Here is an 18,968-nt window from a genome sequence, read left to right on the forward strand (position 1 = left end):
CTCCTCGAGTGTCGCTTCTGCGCCCTTACAAGTTCAATGTAAGGTCACTCTGAGAGACCAAAACTCAAACGATCTCGAGCACCTTGCCACCGCCGCAGCATGTGCTCTTCCGGAATCTGCCCATTCGCCTCACCAAACTCCCGCGTCTTGTCAACAACAAAATGGTGTACAAGCTCACAGCCCAAGAAGGCGGCATGTGCGAAATAGCAGTACAGCTGTGTCCCCTCAACGCAAAAAAAACTCGGTCAATTCTGCATCCAAACCGGCAACATTATGCCCTACCAACCGCTGTCCACCATCCAGCTCTTCCACCGGTACCCGGCGTCCGGGCGGGCCTACTGCGAGCCCGTCTTTTCTCGCATTGCTCGGGGCTTCGCGCCATTCCGTGCCGTCGTCAAGAAGCCATTTCTACCCCGCAACGACCGGATGACGAATGTCGGCTTTGACATTTTGGGCGGGCGGCTGAGGAACGCGCATAAAGCCGTCTGGAAAGAGATTAAAGAGATCACGCCTTTGAGAGCCCAAGAGGCGAACGTCTTTCCCTTCCTCCCGGTGACTTTTGTGGGGTGGAAGCGTGATGGGAAGCATTGGAAAACGAAGGAGAACGGACTGTTCTTGCTGCTTTGAAAAGACATTTGTTTCGTTGCATCGTTTGCGGAGTTGGTGGGCTTAGGGAATGCATTGGGCTGTCATCAAACTGTATGTTGGTATAATTGTAAGAATAGTCAAGACGGATGTGGACTTCGTTAAGAACAAAGGACATGCATAGACGGAACTGGAGTTCGCAACACTTCGTTGAGCGAGAACTAAATATTTGACTGAAGAGACTTATGAATGAAGTTGATTAGAAGAGCGACATGACTGCTTTTGCCATGGTCTTTTGACTTTTGAAGTTCTGCATTGAGTACCTAGTTGATTTTCTATAGATGCATCCAATCTTACAAAGTACAGCAAGGAAGTACGCCTTTTGTTTGGGATTTGTTTGGGAGAGAACATGCTGCTTGTCCGCCCATATCACATCCTCTATAATAACATCTTCCGTTCTTTCATTTCCCGCCAGGTCGTGGCCATAACTGCTCAACATGGGTTTCAGAAACTAGTCATTTAACTTCCCTTTACCTTCCATAACTTGCCCTCAGAGCCATAATCTGTGCCCTATCTCCGGGAGGCAACTGATCAATAACTTCTTGTGGCATGGCCATTACCTGCTGCATCAACGCATCCGCATCCGGCAAAGCCTGTTGTTGCTGCTGCTGTTGCTGTGGGGGAGGAGCTCTCTGTTGCGGTGGAGGTGGAGGATATAAGCCTTGACTCTGCGGCGGGGTTCCCATCGGCATACCCAACTGACCACTCATATGCTGAGGTGGAGGCGGGAATCCAGGCGGGTAGCTACCAGGTACTGGAGCTTGGTATTGCTGCTGCTGCTGCTGCTGTGGGGTCTGAATTGGTGGAGGTTGGGAGGCTGCTTCGACGACAGAACCAAGGGCTTCGGTTGAGACGAGACCCATGAGGAGGAGAGCTTGGAAGATTGCATAGGAGAGCTGGGGAGCTTGGTGTAGGAGTTCGGTGGCTTTGGCAGCGTCGGTTGTGGCGAGGGTTTTCATTTGGGAGAGGACGTCGAGGAGTTGTGCGGGTGGGAGAGTGTTGAGGGTTCGGGAGATTGCATCGGGGCAGGTCAAACCGGGTGGTAGGTCGACACCGAGGGGAAGAGGAGGGATCGAAGAGTTGGAGTTCATAGGAGGTGGGACGGGGACGCCGTTGGAAGGTATTGGAGGCGGTTGATATCCTGTTGAAGCGACCTGGCAGAGTGTTAGCCGGGAAAGCTATGAGCGATGGGTGCTGCTCACGGTATCATCCTCGCCTCCATCATTCGAGAAGTCAACGCGTAGCTTGCGGTTCATGATTTCATAGTCGTTGAGATTCCGTACTGCAGAGGAAGCAGAATCTATTGACGTGTGGAGAGGTTAGCTCTTGTAAATTTGCGCACGCGACAGCGAAAGGGAAGGCTGCGAACCTGAATCTGGAAATTCCACGAATCCGAAGCCCTTTGGCCGACCTGTCTCTCGATCATATACCAGTCGGAAGTTCAAGACCTTTCCTGCACTGCTGAATATCCGTATGATCTGCTCTTCTGTGAGGCCTAGATCCTGTAAGCTTCGGCGCAATCAGGATTCACCTTCGCACTTACCATAAGGAATATTTCCAACGAACACGGACTTGGAAGGCGGCTTCGACATCTTGGCGATGTCTTCTGAATTTTGGAGTGAGAGAAAGAAATGAAAGTTCACTGGGCACCTGCGACAGCAGGATCTTCGGGAATGTGAAGGTCGACGGATTCACTTGAGCACCGTTCAGCATGAGAAGAAATGGCACAGAAGTCTTAGGAAAAGTGTTTCTGGCTATTCTAGTCCTGTTTGCCTCTTTCTTAAAAGCCCAGCACAGCTCCACATGCGAATTTCTTCTTCTCGATGGGGGTGTTGTCGATGGTGTTGTCGTGGGAGGAAATGGTCAAGCAAGGCACGAGAGGTTTCAATTTGATATTGCGCCAAGAGAGAAAGCTGGAGAAGTTAGCGCGGCACTAGTCAACATTCGGCAATGACTTTTGTCGAGCCTGCAACAACATCAACAACTTCAACCGCGCATCAAAGGGACTCTCGATTGGCCTCTGACAAGATGTCAAACCCACAGGAAGCATGGCAGAAGCTGCAGAGGATGGCAATGCAGGGCGGGAGGGGCGGAGGACCATCTCCCAGAGGACTCGGCGGAGCTGTTGGAGGTCTTTTCGTTCTGGGAGGACTCGCTGTCGTGGCCAATAATTCGCTTTTCAATGTCGATGGTGGCCACAGAGCTATCAAGTATACGAGAATAGGTGGTGTGAGCAAGGAGATCTACTCGGAAGGTATGGAAGCTATTCCCGGCCGCCGCACAGCTTTCGATGGCGACTAACTCATTCTTCACAGGCACACATCTCAAGATTCCATGGTTCGAGACGCCAATAGACTATGATGTTCGAGCAAAGCCACGCAACGTTGCTTCCCTTACCGGTACAAAAGATTTGCAAATGGTCAACATCACCTGTCGTGTTCTCTCCAGACCCCGAATCGATGCCCTTCCACAAATATATCGAACGTTGGGAACGGATTACGATGAGAGAGTTCTGCCGTCGATTGTCAATGAGGTCTTGAAGAGTGTGGTTGCTCAGTTCAACGCTAGCCAGTTGATAACACAACGAGAGAATGTGGCAAGATTAGTCCGAGAGAATTTGTCGAAGCGTGCGGCGAGATTCAACATCATGCTTGATGATGTTTCTCTGACGGTATGTGAAGACCACTCTTCAGAAATCATCATGTACTAACCATACATTTTAGCACCTTGCATTCTCCCCCGAGTTCACGGCCGCTGTCGAAGCTAAGCAAGTCGCACAACAAGAAGCCCAAAGAGCCGCATTCGTTGTTGACAAAGCCCGTCAAGAGAAGCAAGCCATGGTCGTCCGAGCCCAGGGTGAAGCTAGATCTGCCGAGTTGATTGGAGACGCCATCAAGAAGAGTCGATCCTATGTTGATTTGAAGAGAATCGAGAATGCGAGAGCCATTGCCCAGATCTTGCAGGAGGCTGGCGGAAGGAACAAGCTGTATTTGGACTCGGAAGGTCTGGGACTGAATGTCACCGAGGGTTATGAGGACAAGACGAAAAAGTAATGGCATGGAATTGTAAAAGGAACTCTCCACTGTACGACAGATAACATTGTATTCTATCCCAAAAGAGGCTTCCATTGCCTTTGCTCCATAACATTCTCTCATGATATTTCACGTGGCTTCGTTCCTCGAGCAGACTTCTGTTCACCCATGCACTTGCCCCCATGCCAACGGCAAAAACAAAAAGGGGGGGAGGGGGATTTGATTTGATGATAAATATCGAGCAAAAGTGCTTGATTGAAAAGTGTCTACATGAGACAAGTGTCTGGGTTGGTCTGTGAAATCCCCGCGAAGGCTGCCTCGGCAAGGTCAATCAGCTTTCTTCAACCTCGTTTCGTCACCCAACTTCACGACACACATCAACATTCAGTACTTTAAAGCGTGACCTCTCTTACTTGTGTATTCGCCTCTTCTGTTGGAAGGCTAAATAGCAGGCCAAGAAATAGCCTCACCGAGATCCCGAAGCTAGGAGTTCCAGAGCCGGCCAAGAGCCAAGATTTCCATCGCCTACCAGGTAAAGCATCACGTCCCCGCCTCTCCAGAGTATCATTATGAACTGCTTCCTCTCAAATACGAGGCTTCAATAAGTTTATTGGGTCCCAAGAACTGGATACGAGGCGCCGAATAGTCTGATGGAAGCACAACATCAGTCTTTCCCGGCTGAAACCACACAACGCGTGCGTCCATCTTAGCCACTGAAGTCGGCGAAGAGAATCCTGATTCGCGGGGTCCCTGCTGGATATTTTACTTCCGTAGTTCACCTTAGTAATTAGTAATACGTACAGAGAGATTGTTTGCGCGACTGGATTCATGTTGATGCTCCTTGTCCCGAACCATAAGTCAGCAAAAATTCCGGGATCATTACTGGCATGGCTTCCTAGCGCGGAGGGGCTGAGTGCTTTCAATATCCTGCAGGGGAAGGATGCTCCGAGTAAGTTGTTAAGCTATCCGGATGAGAACTATTTGGTTTCAAAGCCGGAGAATTCGTTGGTGGAATAGACGGTCCTGGATTGGTTGAATGGGTATGTCGGGTTGCCGAGGTATTCACAACCTGAGGATGAGACTTTCAGAGAGATTTTGATGAATGGGCCATGGACTTACTGAGTAAGATGGATGTCTTTTCGGTACGCGGAAGAACACAGTATTCCTGCTGGCTTGTGGAAAAAGCCCCAATGGAAGAAACTCGGCGGGCCAGACCCCAGGTCTGTGGCTGCGCCATATAGACCGTAGCAAGGATGGCGACAGCGTTGATGAGATTTTGAAAGTGCCTTTGGAAAATGTGGATTAGGATGCCAGTCTCTCTTGGTTGTGGTTCATGAGCCTAGCTGATTATTTGTTTGTGTTGGTTTAATAGGAGTTGGTTTTAAGAAAGTTGTGAGAGCAGCGGTGGACATGGCCGGTTTCAATACTTAACTACTATAAGAACTGGCAGTTAAGTCCTATTTCATTATCGAAAACTCAGTATAGTACATTCGGAATAGATCATGTGATTTTGTCTCAAAATAGGACTACATAGTAGTGTCGGAAGGGACTTCCTTTCCAGGATTAATAACTGGCTCTAAAAGGACACTCAAGTTTAGCAACAGACCTAGAAGTCGAGCTTGGATGTTCCAGGAGATGAGGATAGCGCTGTATGGACGACTGCCTAGCTCTCGTCTGTGAACCGTTCGCTTCTAAGTGTAGCAAACGAACAATTAGCTCCCGGCATGGAAAGAAGTGCCGAATAATGCAGGTGATGAATCATGTTTTTGAAATGCCACTGCTCACCAAATCCGTTCCTGAGACCGGTATTGTACACGGCCAACTCTCGATACATATTTTCTACCCTGTCACGTGGTCTAAAATTGCGCACCGGGGCTGTGCATTGCTGCCTAGTCCCACGACAACAGCCTCGGAAAGAAACAACTAATCTTCTTAAATCTAAACGTCCTAGCTTTTACATCTCCACTTTGACCGCTAATGATATTAGCTAGGGGGCCCGAATGGAGGAGAGTACGACCCAAGATGCCCTCGGTCCACATTTATGTCCCCCGGACGCATTATATGGTTCGCTTCTAGTGTCGAACGATTTGAACAAAAGCTTGTCGGGATGGTTTGTCGGCGATTTGTTGACAGAGTAAGATTTTGCAAAGCCACAGAGAAAAGGAGGTTCCAAGCACTAATCCATATTATCAGTGGGCTTGGACAAGCTCGCCAAGCATTTAAAGACGCTGTGAATGAATTTAGAGTACACGTATCAGAAAGGGAGTGCGCGACATGGTTAGACAACTCAACCACAATCTATGATGTAGAAGAAGCTGTCAATCTCGCAAAGCAAAAATACGAAGGAAAATCGCCAAAGTCGCGAGCGAAGCGATGGCTTACCAGTTGTTCTTCTAGACTGATGTATTACTCGGTCATCATGGATACTCTGTCACAACACCACCCAGAATATGTCTCTTTGGCTTGGGGAGCAATGAAGTTCTTGTTCATCGTGTGTCAACCTACCTATCCACTGGTACCTAACTGTTAACATGTCGGCTAGGCCGTGATTAACCACGAAGAATTAATCACGGAGATATCAAAGACCGTTGCCAACATTGCAGATGTCCTACCTCGAGCCGACCTTTCCGCAAACTTATACCCAACACAGCGGATGAAAGTTGCAGTTGCCCGACTTTACGCTAAGATCCTCCAATTTGTGAGAGAGGCTATAAAGTGGTATAAGAAGGGAAAGCTTGCCCACTCTGTGTCGGCAATTTTGAAGCCATATGACCTCAGTTTCAAAACTGTTGTCGAAGATATCTCCAAGGCATCCAGACAGGTGGATGCAGAGGCTGCAGCAGCCTGTAGGGTCGAGATTCGAACACTTCATCTCAAAATCCAACATCTTACTCAGTTATCGACGGGTTAGTAAATGTTGATGGGCTCGTATTGGCTCAGAATATTGACAGAACAAATAGCGTATTTTACTAGTCAAGGTTTGGCATCCTCAAGTATGGCTGAAGAACTCGCCCAACAAGCTGGAATTTTCCGACAACGACAAATAATGCAGATCGCGGCCATACCAGTACTACGCCACATTCCAAACCCCGACGAATCTTTGGATTACTGTCGCTCAATCAAGCGCCGACGTAGGTCACATATTTTGCTTGACACAGCACAAATCACTAAGCTGCAGCACTGGCATCAAACCGCGGATGCTTTCCCCCTCCTCATCGCCCGCTGCATTGGACTTCGGACAGTAACCCGAGATTTCTCAGTGGAGTTACTCGACACCATCCGGGGGAGTAATGTGCCTGCAATCTGGGCATTATCACAACCCAATTGGGACGAGGAAGAACTACTGTCACTGGGGGGCCTTTTGCTCTCTTTATCGATGCAAGCTTTGGTTTTGAATCCCCAGGTTCTTTCCGCAAGCATCAATCCAATATCGAGCTACCATTTCGAAAATATATCCAATGAAGACCAGGGCTTTAAGCTGCTCCGCCGCTGCTTGAGTGGCGTGAAAAGAATGTACATTGTTCTTGACTTGACCTTAGTTCATGCAGCAGTTGAATATAACTGCGGCCGAACAAGCACCTTTGTTCAGAACTTCATTAATCTATTATTGGGTAGGCTGGAAAAAGGCATCAAGCTGGTTATTGTTGCTGAGAAATCGGAGGGATTTCCTGCTGTCATCGAACGCGATCTATTGGAAGACTCCCAGATTTTTGTTTCTGGGCAGAAACCAGGTCCTAGAATTCGAGAAGGATTTCGCAGAGGAATGACTAGGTATTCCAGCCACGTTTTACCCGTGAGGTCAGACTCAAGAGGTGTTGAAAATTGGCTGTCTGCTGTGGATGGCTCGGTGGGAATTGTATAGGATAGTATTTGTATCATATGCAACCAACAAAGAAGAGATATCATGTTTGTGTTATAGGCCAGTGTTCACAAGTGTGTATAACAAATCCAAGGGGAATATATACAACACCACAGAAGCATCACCTCTTATCGCTAACGATAAAACCCCACCAATACACAGGAAAATAGAATCCAAGTACTCCCTACCTAAGTCTCTGCTCCCTAGCCCATTGCTTATCTGTATGACCCTGAACAGTCTTCAGATAGCGATTGAAATCCCTTGCTGTCTTCAATACTTGATCAAGATGTTCCCAATCGAGTCTCTCCTTTCTATATACGGCCAACTGGCGTGCAGTTGTCATCGCATTTCTGATCTGCCTCCCATTCAGTTCCTCCGAAGCTAGATCATCTAGATGCGATTCGAGCTCGCTGACATTGACGTCCGCTCCAGCTTCCTCAAGCATAACTATAAAGTTATTCCAAATCGTGCGTCTGGAACTTTTGCTGAGATCTTCGTAATGTAGGGAAACCTGGATCCGCGATTTGAATGCTTCGTCGAATATACCGACTCGATTGCTCGTCATAATGAGGATCCCGTCATAGTACTCGAGGATTCGAAGAAATACTGATTACAACGTTAAAAGTGTATATGATTGAGGGGTGAATGAGTTACCGGAGACCAAGCTGTTACGTTCGAGGTCGGCAATGCCGCGTTCCTCGAGAAAGACGTCTGCTTCATCCAAAAGCAAGACTTCCGGTGTTAGATCCAACATTTTTTCAACTACGGCATTTAAGTCCTGACTTACCACAGTTCCAAGTTTTCCCGAGATATAGCACCGTTTGAAGATAGCGTTCCACGTCAGCCACTTTTGTACCCACGTCGCCACATGTTACCCGATATAATGGTTTCTCAGCGATTTCAGCAACGCTTTCTAGGGAAAAAGTTAGCATTTGCGGGTTCTGGTCTGCTTACAACGTACCAGCTGTCAGCGTCTTTCCCGTTCCCGGACCTCCATGTAGCAAAATCATAAGTCCATTACCCTTTCCTTCGATTATATCTTCTACTCTCCCAGTGGCAATGCGTACTTGGACCAGTGCGGTAATAAGTTCTTTGGTTTTCGAATCCAGAACTAGTCTATCAAAGGCACGTTTATTCCACTCAATCGGATGGATCCCGCCGACATCTAGTTGTACTGCATCTGAATCAGCGTTCTTGTCCCATATTGAAAGTGACCAATTTCACGCACACCACCTCTTCTCTTGCAGCCAAAATCCATATACTACTGTCGGAAGCAATATGACTGTTAAGTCGTCAAGGTCGTCTTCCCAAGGAATACTAACAGGCCATTGACCGATACGAGAGGCATCTCCCCTCCTGGGAGAGGTGTCCCTTGCATGTTCTCTAGGATGCATCCTGGAATAGGTTTGGATATCAATGACAACCCTTGTATGTTGCTGAATAGGGGCATTAGCCTCGGATATCGGAGCATACTTTCCTTATAAAACTTGGACCTACATGGTTTTTGGTCTTCTCTATATCGAAGCCGGAATAACAGCCAAAATACCGCTCTTTCATAGCCCAAAACATCTTGCCTCGCATTCTCAGTTCTTCTATAATGGTATTATCAGTCTTAGAAATCGGACGGATTGGCATGTCGGCTATGGTGGAACTATCTGGTAGTGGCAAGGGTAGTTGTAACACGGTGTGATCCCGTTGAAGATTGATACCATTATATATCCAAGACCAACAAGGTATCCACAAGAACGTCTCGCGGGGGCGGTGGGGCCAGGTCGCTATCACATATGCCCTAACTGTTTCTTTGCTCTTCTCAATCACGATATTGTTTGGACAAAAGAGCTTGTCGATGTGCTTGTTCGTTACTATTCCGGAGTCGAACTGATTATCAGCTTCGCGATACTCGGCTCCCCAGTCCGAATCTATGAACTCAAGCAATCCCAAGACATGCTCCGTCATTGGGTCGGATCTTTCTTCTGAAAGCTTTCTTAAAGCAGCTCGATGGTGGTAGAGAAACAAATAAGGGGCATCCATGTCAATCATTTTCTCATCCACACCGGTAATGTGATTCTGGTAGCCCGGCCGGGGTGGGTCATATAAGGCTACTTTTACGACTGCCTTCTGTAGCACGCCGGGGGGAATAACCATTCTCTCGGCTCTAGGGGATATTTGTGTATCGGCGATTGGGAACCTCCTATATTCCGACTCGAGTTGGCGTTTTGACGGCCTCTCTCCTTGCACGCATTGATGCTGCTTGAAAATGATAAAGGAGATATCCGGGTTTTGAACGCAGTACCTTCCAAGGTGCAGGACAACCATCTCCCCTTCTAATTCCTGATCTCCACTTTTTTCAGAGAATTTTTTGACTGGTTTGTCTTCATAAATGATTTCTTTGGCATGGCTATGGTATTGAGCAACACAAAGGACTTGATGCAGAACCTGTCGACGGGGTACGCTTTTCACGGGGCGGTCTGGGGCCTCTGACCCTGGCACGGACGGTGGGGGCGGCGGTGTCGGTCGAACGATTGGTTGTGTCAAGAGACTTTCCATAAAGTTTCTCTCATCGAATGAACTCAATTGTGTCCAGCAGATAGCTGATGAATAGTGATTGTGGGTTATCATCGTATAAATCGAGTGCAAAAGATCTCTCCGCTGCACGACCTAATTCAGCTGTCAAGTCTGGAAAGAATTGATTTGGGATATGTTCGTGAGCAGGAATTGGTCCCTTCGTCAGGTCTACGCCAGGAACTCTGCTTTTCCAACCAGCTAAGGTTTTTCGCTTAGACATGTCTGGTGGAAGATTACGATATACCGAGGGAGAATTGCCCTGTCCCTGCCGATGATTCTCTAGACTGGACTCGGATTTTCTTCTGCCGGTAACACGCAGCCTGTCTCGCCAAATATAAGGTTCAGAAACGCGTGGATTGCTCCAATTTTGCATGAGCAAACTTTGAAGGGTGCTGTTAGGCAGCATCTGCCCCATAAGAGAATCCTGAGGATGTATTGATTCAGTGGGGGGATGAGGAATATCAGGAGGCGGAGGCAGATGAAGACTATCAAAAGGTGGATGAGGAATACCAGGAGGTGGAGGTGGAGGGTTATTTGTAATAGCAATAGGAATAGGGTCGGGACTACTATATCGCCGGATTCCCAGACGACGTTTGGGAGAGCGACGGCCGTGTTCCCGTTCGTTGTCTTGTCCAGCTAGGGCCAATTCATTTGGTTTCTCCGCCAGAATTTGCAAGTCGATGGAATCAGCAGCTGAAGTGTCCTTCCGAGAGATAGTTGAAGGGACTGGTAGTCCCTCCGATGGACCCTGTTGACGATTTTGACGTGTTGCACGAAGGTCGACTTCAGTCAGGTTGACAACCATTCCCTTCGCGCCAGCCTCGGAGCCGCGCACAGAATTATCCGCATCGGAATCGCTATAAGTCGAAAGAACTTCGTTTTCGTAAATTGAATCGCTATCTGAATTGTTTGTTAGCCAGATCTCCTTTCCCCACAGGGTAGAAGACTCTCACCATTCCTAAAACCGGCTTCGCCGTCTCCAAACTCGTTCTCGATGGACATGGCTCGATGTTTTGGTGGTGGCATACCTGCAGACGTAGGTCAAATCGCTGTGAGATCAACGGACGATCTTTTCAGAGAGTCGACTTGAGAAGGGGAAACTCCTTCACAACAGAAGCAAGGCCGCGAGCCTAACCTTACTGTGCCCAAGGCTGCCTGGGAACTGCCATCCCGCTTTCAGCCCCATAGAAGGCATCACCCACCAACCGCCCACGCCCCCTTCCCGCTCAACTTGGATTTTGGAGACCTTAACGCCACAAATTCGAAAATTAATACGATATTCGCAATATTTCGAGTATTCACTATGACCTGGAAATTTTTTAGAATTTTCCAAAGACTTTGAAAAATCTAGAAAATTTTGGTGGGGTAGGCGTGGGCGGGAAGGAGGTTTGGGCGGTTGGCGGGTTATCCCTTCTAACGAGTAAGTGTCGATGTGGCTGTGCTAAACAGGGGGCTGACAGCCCGCAGCACGGTAACAATGACACCTCCTAATATATAATAAGAAGATATAGTATTATGGAATTCTCTTGTAGGTACATCCTATTCCTACATCTTTATCATGTGTTTGTATCTCTTCAAGGTACAATCTTCGAGCTTTTTCTTGACTTCCTTTCCAGTACCGATCGATGTGTTTGTTGTTCACGGAGCCTGTCTACGAGAAAGTCTTGTGGCAATGTGGTCTTTGGCCTCGCGAAGAGTCTAGCAATAGTAATAGCAAAGTGAAATTTATGACAAATCTCAAGAATAAGAAGACGTGTGCGGTGTCTGAAAGGTAGATTGCAGATAACTTGGTAGTTGTGTTCGAGAGGAATAATTGTCAAAACTTGACAAAAACGAGATGATGCGCCCCAAGCCAACACCTAGCCTCATTAGTTAAGTGTGTACTGCTCTGGTTGCTCTGACGGCTCAGGTGAGCTGGCGCAGCTGAGGGAGCAGAAGGTGATTAGCGACTGAGTACGAAGATCACGGCATAAAGTGACGGGATAGGGGCATTTGTGCTTGCAACATCACTTCAGTGTCTGTTTCGAGCGCACTCGGCTACTAAATTGCCCTATGCTGGGAGGGATTCTACCGGGAAACCGGAGTATTACATAAGCCAATTTCCAACACCCACCATACTTGTATATCTAGAACCACCGCAGACTTTCCCCCCGCACCTTAGCATCTCTATGCCTGGATATTTATCCTTACATAGAAATGAATTCTTTAGACTGGGAGTTTGCGTCCCTTACAGGGCATCCTATCCAAGACACTGACCTCGACCAACTCAAATTTGCCTACAGGCCTCTACCAACAGCCTCTTCCATCCGCTTGTTGCATCTCCAGTCCGGTGTAGGCGATGGCGCTGTCATCCGTCTGTTGACGAGAACCGTTGATCTCGACGACAAGCCGCAATACGACGCGCTCTCGTACACCTGGGGCCGACCGATATCTGTGTTCCAAACAAAAGAGGGGCGCGACTACCTAGAGGATCAACAACTGCCCGTCATTTGTGATGACCGGATCGTAAATATAGGGCAAAACCTACATGAATTCCTTGGCGCCTGGCAGCGGATGCTTCAAGCCACCAGCGATGGCAATGATGAGAGGACGGTGTCTGCGAGAAAGGTTGGTTTGCTACCTCCAACTGAGCTGTGGATCGATGCTCTCTGTATCAACCAAAGAGACATGGACGAAAAAAGCACCCAGGTTAGCATGATGGGCCGCATCTACAGCCAGACCCAAAAGGTAATCATCTGGCTCGGACCGGAAGATAACTTCACACGACCAGCTCTTCAGATCATTTTCAAGATGCAAGAAATCGAGCAATTACAAGCCAGGGCTTGTCGCTCAATGACGGATGAAGACGGCTGTAAATCACTGGGACTACCACCAATCACATCCAGCATCTGGTGGTCTGTCTTCGCTTTCCTTCACCGTTCTTGGTTTCGGAGAGTCTGGGTGATGCAGGAACTGGCCTTCGCACCGCAAATCCAGATGCAATGCGGGCTCTTGACGTTTCCATGGGCCGCTCTGAGCAAGGCCGCCGGTGTCCTCTACGAGAGCAGACTTGGGGACTCCATGGATATGTGGGCCTGGATGGAGTTGGATGGACCTAAATTCAACGAGCCGTTGTTTCTGGAGGACCTTACTCCGATCTTGACCACCGAGGAACGACTAGATTCGGACCGAAATTTATTCTCGACATTGAAAGGGCGAGCCGTAGGAAGTTCCTTTCACAACATTATACGGCTAGAGGCTACACGTGTCGGTGACGGCTCAAGACTAGGAGATGGAGCTGACGGTTTCCGGCTGGGCACGAACTCGAAGGAAATTATCCCGTTCGTACCAATCTTGCATATGTTCGACTCCACGCGCAGGTCGGAGTCAAGTGATCCACGTGATAAGATTTACGCCGTGTTGGACATTGCGAAGAGAGACGTTCATGACACTGACCTTGTGTCTCCATACCGCAGACCCCTCGTTCCAAATTATCACCTGGATACAGCGGAAGTATACCTCGAGGCTGCGTGGTATATCTTATTATCTAGCAATGATCTGGAGCTCCTGTCAAGGAAAAATCTTTATTCAAAGAATGAAGAGAGTGGGCTGAAGCCTCGGAGTCTTCCGTCTTGGGTTCCGGATTGGACTTTGACTTTGAATGAGACATCAATGTGGGCATTGAAACCATTCAAGGAGGGTAATTGGTCAGCATCGCGCGACGTATTTTGGGTGCCACCTGAAAAGTCGAGCGTATACAGACAGATCTTGACAGTTCAAGGAGCCTTGGTGGATGTCGTCGCGGAGGCAGTGGAATCTGAGAGCTTCTCTCTGAGCAAATCGGGCGTTGTCGCTGCTGGTCTTCCTGCAGTTTATCCTTGGGCATCAGAGAAGTTAACACCCGGGGACGTACTCTGGAGGACTCTCGTTGCCGATTACGACGAGAACAACTACCCTGCTTCTGACGAGTTCAAGGCTATTTTTTACGATAGCTGGATGGAAGAGAACAGAAAGGCCTATCGTGAATATTATTGCGAGGAGGGGCTTTCAGATCCAGAGAAGGAGGCTGAATGGTTTCGCTTTGTAAACCACACTTCCGCAATATTCCCACAAGAGGAAAAGTCATTCGAAGAAACAATCAAGACCGAGATAAAGGGAGAAAGGTGTCAGGGGAGTGTGGCACCATCACCTCAGCCAAACAATGAAAAGTTACAGCAGAAGCCCAGGCAACATGATGGGCAATCTGCACGGAACTCAGTTGCATCTGAGAAGCCCCCAATCCAAATTGAACAACTTTCCTTCAATAATACAGAACCGGAACACGAGAGACAAGAAAGGGCAGAGGAAAACTGCGCAGTTCCCTCAAAGCTTAACCTCGCTAACCAGGCTCTCTCCCAATTCGACATCATGATGAAGCAACTCGCCAAATCCGCCGAATTTCCGCAGAGTGGCCCTGATGGGGCCAATAGAGCAGATAGCAAAGTTGAGGTAGAAGAGGAAGACGACCATCAAGACACCAATACCGATGAAGACCAGGCCCTAACCCAACCCCCCAAAATACGCTCTCCTCACTCCTTCTCGGAGCGCGAGTTCGATCGCCTGAGACTTATGTTCAGCTCCAGTAGAAGAATCTTCAGGACGCGTGAGAATTATCTTGGTAATGGACCAAGGAGCATACGGCCGGGTGACCAGGTTTGGATTCTAGCGGGGACAAAAATCCCGTCTGTCCTGCGTCCGCAGGAAAACGGCAAATACGTGCTCGTCGGAGATTCTTACGCCCATGGGATCATGCATGGAGAGGCATTTGAGAGGCAGGGGTTTGAGTTTGTGGACATTCAGCTAGAATAACATCAGCAGATCCCAAAAATTATAGGGTAATCAGGTCGGAGAAGTCCTTAGTAGCTTTCCAAAACCTCCCACAATGTTCTCCTAAATAACAGTCAGCTCATATGGTTGAGAAGGGTGATGAAGCAAAACCTCCCAATCGCACCCACATTCACGATCCAAGATTTGAAAACCTCCCTGAGCTGTGGTATAAGATACATGTCTTGATCTTTGACCTGAGGAGCTACCAAACAAACACCGGATCTCGTGATAGGCTCGAGATAATCGTCGATCCCTCATATATCGGCTCGCCTTATTTCACTAGCTGTGAAGTCGCGATCATAAAATTTCCCCCAAATCGGTGGGAGCAAGGGACTAACAATGCTTGCGGAGCTTATCGATGAATTTTTGCAGGTAAGGTTGGAATGGAAGATGAAGAAGCGAGTAGAGAGTGTGGATTTCAGGGTATGCACGGCCCATGATGTTGCGCCGATCGTGGAGAAAGTTCTGGGGGCGAAGGAAATGGACTTCAGGAATGAAGAGTTCGTTGGGTTAGTTAGTAGAAAAGTGGGGATTGGAGTTGGGAGAGGGTACAGTTTGGAAGGGAACGCAGAAGTATTTTGCTCCAAAGGGCAAGAAAGAAGGAAGAGTTGAGCAGTGCTGAAGGGTAGACAGATTTCATGACTGCGTACATTCACTATCCAATAAAACCCAACATAACATACAGTTCAGACATGCATTGATCTCCGCCGTTCCTTAGCTCCTCCCACCAGCCCTCTGCCAATAACACCGAGTACAACTTACGAAGGGACCATGAATGCTGAGTTGCTGACTATGGAGGAAGCGGAGCCTACAGAATATGTAATGCCGATTCTGGAGCTAGTACTGCCGCCAGAAAACATCGATGATCCATGGCTCGAAATGCTTGCTGTATCGTTTCGCTCCATCGTCTCGCGATCTCGCAGATTATCTATATGGCTATTCCTTAACGGTTTGTGCTGAAAAAGGCGGCGATGGGCATCAAGTTTTGACCAAGCAGCCTCGGCCCTCATCCACATTGCCAACAGAGGGACCTTGTCCGATTCTTGAACAACCGGTTGCATCTCAGAAGGTTTTGTCACGACCAATAGTTCACCTAAAGCAGCAAACAGCTCTTGCTCGAGTGCTTCTGTCATGACTAATGTCCTCTGGAAATCAGTTCTCTCGAAAGACTTTTGATGGATAAGCGCAGAGAAGTGTTGTAAAGCGTTCTCTAACTGCTCTATGCTTTGGATCAGCTTTCCTTGTCGTTTGTAATGCATAGAAAGCTCCCGGCAACATTTCAACAGTTGGATCCTAGTCGCTGGGTTATTAGGGGACCTGATTGGTGCTGGAATTGTAAAGCACAAGTCCGCGAGTTCAAATTTCTTGAGTTTCGAATAATGGGCCCCAATCCCCACAAATTCGGTCCAAAGCTTGAGGTGATGCGGCGCTTCGACCCATTGTTGCTGAATAATCTGTAGCTGAAAGATATTGTCAGCGAAATCTGGCCCAAGTTCCATCTTGTGGTGTAATCTTTGGACAGAATCCAAAAGTTCTACGACTTTTCTACTCTCCTCGGTTGTTTTGGCCAGGACGAAATTCTCGATTATTGCCTCAAGGAGGAAGTGAAGGGCTTCGGAATCCCGCCCTAGGACCCTGAGGAAATTGCCAAGTATCAATTGGCATTTAATCTGAGACAATCTTTGGCGTAGGGCCTTGAATCCTGCGATGGCTTGTCGATAGAGGGCCTCCGAATCCCGGTATTCTTTCATCCTCCTCAAAATTCGTGCTTTACGAACAAAACATCTCATAGTCTCTTTACTGGCAGCTCCGAACTCTATGTCATAGCCTGCTTGAACGAGTTCCAATCCAATCAAAGCCTCTTTTAGAAGATGTGCCTTTTCGAAGAAGGAACATAACTTCCACATATTCTGGCAGAATTCCAAGCCTGTCTCATCACTATCAGCGACGAGATGCTCAAAGATTCCAGCCATGGACCTGCCGTTCGCTCGAAGCTCTAGAGCCTTTTGCTTCTGGTGGAAATAGAGCCGAGATCGAGCTGACAACGCTTGCATGCCCCTTTCTGATATAGTAGAGGATTCACTTTCCGAGACGGAGCCTTCAGATTCGTTGCTATCGTTGGTTCCCAGTACTGGCAGGATCCTGTCTGCGAGGAAAGGATGATCCAGCTCCTTTTCCACCAAATAATGCGGAGTCTCTATCTCGCTCTCTTCAAGCGGTTCCGAATTCCGTGCATGGTTTCCTCTTGTATTTGATACGGTCATATGAAGTGGAAGGCCTTTTGGAACACCCGTCGAAAGATAATCGAGTCCATTGTTGGGGTGCTGGACATGGGAGAACGACAAACCAGAAACAGCCCCAGGGTGTTTGGCTCTAAGGCTGGAGCTCTCAATCATACGAGAAATGACCCTATCCATCTGGGCAGCCAATGCATGTCCCAAAAGCCGATCAGGCTCATTAATCGTAGCCGAATTCCTAGAAAACATACGGTCAGCATCATTGAAAGTATGTGCACAACATCCTGACTGGCGGTAAAATATAAGGGGAAAGTGGATTAGTCTCGTAATTCCGAGACCTTGCGAGAACATTCGGATGTGGCAATTTTATTGTGCCAGAAATGAATCTTGTATAGTCTCGATGCGGAAGAAAAAGATGGGGAAATTTCGTACTGTGTGAGAGCAGGGCCATCCAGGCCATCCATCCCGCTCGAATCGTACGTTTGGTGCGTCTCCAAAATTGAGAAGCCGTCCTCACTGGACTCACTCTCGGAAGGAAGTTCTAACACAGTGGATAATCTGTCTTTTCCTTCACTTGTCTTGAAATCCAAGGAGATCTTGTTTCCAGGATACGGATACCAAGATGGGAAACCACCGTCTCGCTTTGAAACGGTTGGACTGTTCCTTTCTGGCTCTGGAGAATCTCGAGGGGGAGTGTGGTAAGTAATGTTTTCCGGCGTGTCTTTGTGAGATCGTCAATACCATGTTTTTATTGTGGTGTAATCACACTTACCTGCTTCGGCAGATATGTCGTCAATTTCCCTGGTTAATTTTCTCCGTTTGAACTGCTCAATTCTTTCTCGCGTGATCTGAGATTCTCCCAGGAAGAAAACAGTCCTTTTGCCTTCATCATGCATCCGCTTTGCCGCTTTTGCTACTAGGATACTCATATCGGCGGCTGAGATATTCTTGTCGAACTTCCATTCTTTTAGCTTTTCTTTCCATTTCCTCTCACTGTGATCATATGTCAGTCTCATTCTTGGAAGTGAAATACAATGTGGCAGGACGCGGGTACCTAGCCTTGAATCCATGTTTCTCCTCAATAACTCGTTTTGTATTTTGAAGTGTGAAATCATCGGTGATATATATGTGGCGTATCTCGTCCTGAAGCGAGTCCCATTTCTGGTCATTCCGAGCCCGGAGAGAAGGCCTTGTCACTGGACCGGATGTCGAGGATGTGTCTTTCTCCCAACCTGGCAAAGCCTCGTCCATAATATCATGGGACGTATTGCTGCAATATAGTTTATAGATGCGAACTGTGAAGACTTGTGCTAAGTTGGTAGACGTGGGAAAGAGAGGGACCGAAATTCTGGGAACAGGGAAACGAAGTAGTTTAAATGCAGGTCTCCTTCCACTAGTGATGCAACCGAAAAAATCTGGAGGGCCAAAGCCAACAAGCAGCAAGGCAGACTCTAAGCGGACCATTCAGATTTGCTGGCAGAAGTGCATTTTCGAAAGCTGGAAGTGCTGCGCCACCGTCTCTTAAGCCACAGTGTGGGACTCGACAGGGGCCGAAAATCTGATAGAAGGGTTCACTGGTCAACCGCCCAAACTACTCAACCGCCCAAAATTAAAATCTTAATATTTAATTAACGCCTTAATAAAATTTTAATTCCTATTGAATACTAATACTTTATAGTATTCTCAACCCCCTAATGGCTATATATTACTTTAAAACTATGTGGTATTACTAAAATTATTTATTTAGTAGCATTTTTGGCATTTTCCCACTGATTTTTACCCTGC

At 47.8% G+C, this 18,968-nt stretch overlaps 9 protein-coding genes across 9 annotated transcripts; 4 read left to right on the forward strand and 5 right to left on the reverse strand.

Annotated features, from left to right (window-relative positions):
• Positions 1–1,115: 1,115 nt before the first annotated feature.
• Positions 1,116–2,237, reverse strand: K444DRAFT_528055 (uncharacterized protein; the record flags this gene model as incomplete). Its single annotated transcript, XM_024874682.1, has 4 exons — positions 1,116–1,799; positions 1,848–1,945; positions 2,015–2,140; positions 2,189–2,237. The coding sequence occupies 4 exons, from the start codon at positions 2,235–2,237 to the stop codon at positions 1,116–1,118; spliced, it is 957 nt and encodes a 318-aa protein (XP_024737475.1).
• A 389-nt stretch (positions 2,238–2,626) lies between these two features.
• On the forward strand, positions 2,627–3,829 carry K444DRAFT_560539 (uncharacterized protein). Its single transcript, XM_024876903.1, has 3 exons — positions 2,627–2,899; positions 2,961–3,316; positions 3,369–3,829. The coding sequence occupies exons 1-3, from the start codon at positions 2,674–2,676 to the stop codon at positions 3,696–3,698; spliced, it is 912 nt and encodes a 303-aa protein (XP_024737476.1). The 5' UTR covers positions 2,627–2,673; the 3' UTR covers positions 3,699–3,829.
• A 1,665-nt stretch (positions 3,830–5,494) lies between these two features.
• On the forward strand, positions 5,495–7,959 carry K444DRAFT_612331 (uncharacterized protein). Its single transcript, XM_024880108.1, has 4 exons — positions 5,495–5,811; positions 5,871–6,168; positions 6,220–6,583; positions 6,638–7,959. The coding sequence occupies exons 1-4, from the start codon at positions 5,678–5,680 to the stop codon at positions 7,537–7,539; spliced, it is 1,698 nt and encodes a 565-aa protein (XP_024737477.1). The 5' UTR covers positions 5,495–5,677; the 3' UTR covers positions 7,540–7,959.
• Positions 7,588–10,325, reverse strand: K444DRAFT_386134 (P-loop containing nucleoside triphosphate hydrolase protein). Its single transcript, XM_024872388.1, has 6 exons — positions 9,034–10,325; positions 8,765–8,972; positions 8,498–8,710; positions 8,324–8,449; positions 8,191–8,268; positions 7,588–8,142 (listed from the first exon to the last, which is right to left on the reverse strand). Exons 1-6 carry the CDS (start codon positions 10,153–10,155, stop codon positions 7,721–7,723), a joined length of 2,169 nt encoding a protein of 722 aa, XP_024737478.1. The 5' UTR covers positions 10,156–10,325; the 3' UTR covers positions 7,588–7,720.
• Positions 10,326–11,432, reverse strand: K444DRAFT_386140 (uncharacterized protein). The gene is made up of 3 exons (XM_024872389.1): positions 11,055–11,432; positions 10,612–11,001; positions 10,326–10,525 (listed from the first exon to the last, which is right to left on the reverse strand). Exons 1-3 carry the CDS (start codon positions 11,125–11,127, stop codon positions 10,497–10,499), a joined length of 492 nt encoding a protein of 163 aa, XP_024737479.1. The 5' UTR covers positions 11,128–11,432; the 3' UTR covers positions 10,326–10,496.
• An 814-nt stretch (positions 11,433–12,246) lies between these two features.
• K444DRAFT_612334 (uncharacterized protein) lies at positions 12,247–14,999 on the forward strand. Its single transcript, XM_024880109.1, has one exon. It carries the CDS (start codon positions 12,298–12,300, stop codon positions 14,926–14,928), a length of 2,631 nt encoding a protein of 876 aa, XP_024737480.1. The 5' UTR covers positions 12,247–12,297; the 3' UTR covers positions 14,929–14,999.
• K444DRAFT_386229 (uncharacterized protein) lies at positions 14,760–15,506 on the forward strand. Its single transcript, XM_024872390.1, has one exon. The coding sequence runs from the start codon at positions 15,030–15,032 to the stop codon at positions 15,306–15,308; it is 279 nt and encodes a 92-aa protein (XP_024737481.1). The 5' UTR covers positions 14,760–15,029; the 3' UTR covers positions 15,309–15,506.
• On the reverse strand, positions 15,507–17,421 carry K444DRAFT_386230 (uncharacterized protein). Its single transcript, XM_024872391.1, has one exon. The coding sequence runs from the start codon at positions 17,361–17,363 to the stop codon at positions 15,705–15,707; it is 1,659 nt and encodes a 552-aa protein (XP_024737482.1). The 5' UTR covers positions 17,364–17,421; the 3' UTR covers positions 15,507–15,704.
• Positions 17,422–17,917: 496 nt separating this feature from the next.
• Positions 17,918–18,434, reverse strand: K444DRAFT_527933 (uncharacterized protein; the record flags this gene model as incomplete). The annotated part of the gene is made up of 2 exons (XM_024874670.1): positions 17,918–18,176; positions 18,238–18,434. The coding sequence occupies 2 exons, from the start codon at positions 18,432–18,434 to the stop codon at positions 17,918–17,920; spliced, it is 456 nt and encodes a 151-aa protein (XP_024737483.1).
• Positions 18,435–18,968: the final 534 nt, after the last annotated feature.

The sequence above is a fragment of the Hyaloscypha bicolor genome, assembly GCF_002865645.1.
Source record: "Hyaloscypha bicolor E unplaced genomic scaffold K444scaffold_58, whole genome shotgun sequence".
NCBI classification, from domain to species: domain Eukaryota; kingdom Fungi; phylum Ascomycota; class Leotiomycetes; order Helotiales; family Hyaloscyphaceae; genus Hyaloscypha; species Hyaloscypha bicolor.